Below are 2289 nucleotides of genomic sequence, written 5' to 3'. Positions count from 1 at the left end.
CTCTGCAATCTGCTCTAGTGATTCGTATACATGAGCTCAGGGGTGCAGGTGGCTTTCAAGGGAAGAATGGTGCCCAGGCAACCATGAGGTTCCTTCCCACACTAAAAGTAAGTCGTTTTTTAACCCACTGGTGTAACTTACCTCAATGACCCGGAGCCCACTGTAACCCATCCTGGCTCGTGTGTGATGACCTTCCTCATCTCCACAGGTCATGGCAGGCCAGGAAGACTGAGGGTCTTCATGCTGCTTTCCTGAACAACCCTAGGATGGATGTGTGTGGCTGGAAGGAAATGGAGGTGGCTCTGGTCAATTTCGATAACTCAGATGAAATCCACGAAGAGCTGGGCTATGCCACAGACTTTGACCCAACCAGCCCAAAAGGCCGTCCTGGGAGCAGCCCCTTCTCCAACTGGAGGAGTCTCATTGGTGATGGCACCAACCATGAGACGGCCTTCTCCAAGCTCTCAAGAGAGGATGTTGATTCCCCAGGGCCTGAGCCGGTGGGCCTGAATGAAGGAAACCAGCGGGTGATCATCAACATTGCCGGGCTGAGGTTTGAGACCCAGCTCAGAACCCTCAATCAGTTCCCCGAGACCCTCCTGGGAGACCGGGAGAAAAGGATGTACTTCTTTGACTCCATGAGAAACGAGTATTTCTTTGACCGGAACCGGCCAAGTTTTGATGGAATCCTGTATTACTACCAATCAGGTGGGAAGATCCGGCGCCCTGCCAACGTCCCCATCGACATCTTCGCTGATGAAATCTCCTTCTATGAGCTGGGTAGCGAGGCCATGGACCAGTTCCGGGAGGACGAAGGCTTCATCAAAGACCCTGAAACGCTGCTCCCCACCAATGACTTCCACCGGCAGTTCTGGCTCCTCTTCGAGTACCCCGAGAGCTCCAGTGCCGCCCGGGGCGTGGCCGTGGTCTCCGTGCTGGTTGTGGTCATCTCCATCACCATCTTCTGCCTGGAAACACTACCAGAGTTCCGGGAGGAGAGGGAGCTGAAGGTCATGAGAGACCCCGGCGTCAACACAAGCAAGTCAGTCCTCTCCCACACCATGTTCACTGACCCTTTCTTCATGGTGGAGTCTACCTGCATCGTTTGGTTCACCTTGGAGCTGGTGCTCCGGTTTGTGGTCTGCCCCAGCAAGACTGACTTCTTCAGGAACATCATGAACATCATCGATATCATCTCCATCATCCCCTACTTTGCAACCCTCATCACGGAGCTGGTCCAGGAGACAGAGCCCAGCATCCAACAGAACATGTCCCTGGCCATCCTGAGGATCATCCGGCTGGTGCGGGTCTTCCGCATCTTCAAGCTCTCCCGGCACTCCAAGGGGCTGCAGATCCTGGGCCAGACGCTGAAGGCTTCCATGAGGGAGCTGGGGCTGCTCATCTTCTTCCTCTTCATTGGGGTCATCCTCTTCTCCAGCGCGGTCTACTTTGCCGAGGTGGATGAGCCTGAGTCCCATTTCTCTAGCATTCCTGATGGCTTCTGGTGGGCAGTAGTCACCATGACAACTGTGGGCTATGGTGACATGTGCCCAATCACCCCCGGGGGGAAGATTGTGGGCACTCTGTGCGCCATCGCGGGGGTCCTCACTGTTGCCCTCCCTGTGCCTGTCATCGTCTCCAACTTTAATTACTTCTACCATCGGGAGACTGAGAATGAAGAGAAGCAAAACATCCCAAGTGAAATTGACAAGATCCTCAACAGTGTGGGCTCAAAAATGGGCAGCACAGACTCTCTTAGTAAGACCAATGGTGGCTGCTCCACAGGGAGGTCCCCGAAGTGACCTGTCCAGGGGTCCTTGCCCCTGAGTCTCCCTGTCTTTTTTTTCTTTGTCTCTCTCTGTTTCTCTCTGTGTGTCTCTCTGTCTCTCCCCTTCTCTCTCTGCCTCTGTCCCCACGCCCACAGCTTCTCGCTCCCCCTCCCCTCTCTGCCTCTTGCTCTCTGTTTTTCTGAAAAAGGGAGTTTATCTTTTGAGAATAGCAGGCCATCTTGGATTGCAAGCTGTTTGAATAACCCCATACTTCTGCTGCATTTTCTAAGCTGTTTTCTCTCAACCAACCAACTTTCCTCAGAGGGGTACTTCTGGTCCTTGCTGCTCGCCTATGGTACCCAAGATCAGCTGTATTGACAACATGTGGGAGCAAGGGAATTGCAGAATCTGAGCCCACCACAGACCTACTGAATCCAAATTCTCAATTTAACAAGATCCCAAGTGATTCATTTCCACAATAAAGATGAAGAAGCACTGGTTTTGGTCTTCCCAAGAGGAG

The 2289-nt window shown here is 53.1% G+C and overlaps 1 protein-coding gene across 1 annotated transcript; it reads left to right on the top strand.

The window, feature by feature from the left end:
• Window positions 1-266: 266 nt before the first annotated feature.
• On the top strand, window positions 267-1802 carry KCNA10 (potassium voltage-gated channel subfamily A member 10). Its single transcript, XM_059374260.1, has one exon. It carries the CDS (start codon window positions 267-269, stop codon window positions 1800-1802), a length of 1536 nt encoding a protein of 511 aa, XP_059230243.1.
• Window positions 1803-2289: the final 487 nt, after the last annotated feature.

The sequence above is a fragment of the Mustela nigripes genome, chromosome 14 (genome assembly GCF_022355385.1).
Source record: "Mustela nigripes isolate SB6536 chromosome 14, MUSNIG.SB6536, whole genome shotgun sequence".
Classification (NCBI taxonomy): domain Eukaryota; kingdom Metazoa; phylum Chordata; class Mammalia; order Carnivora; family Mustelidae; genus Mustela; species Mustela nigripes.
This window is presented reverse-complemented; position numbering and strand designations above follow the sequence as displayed.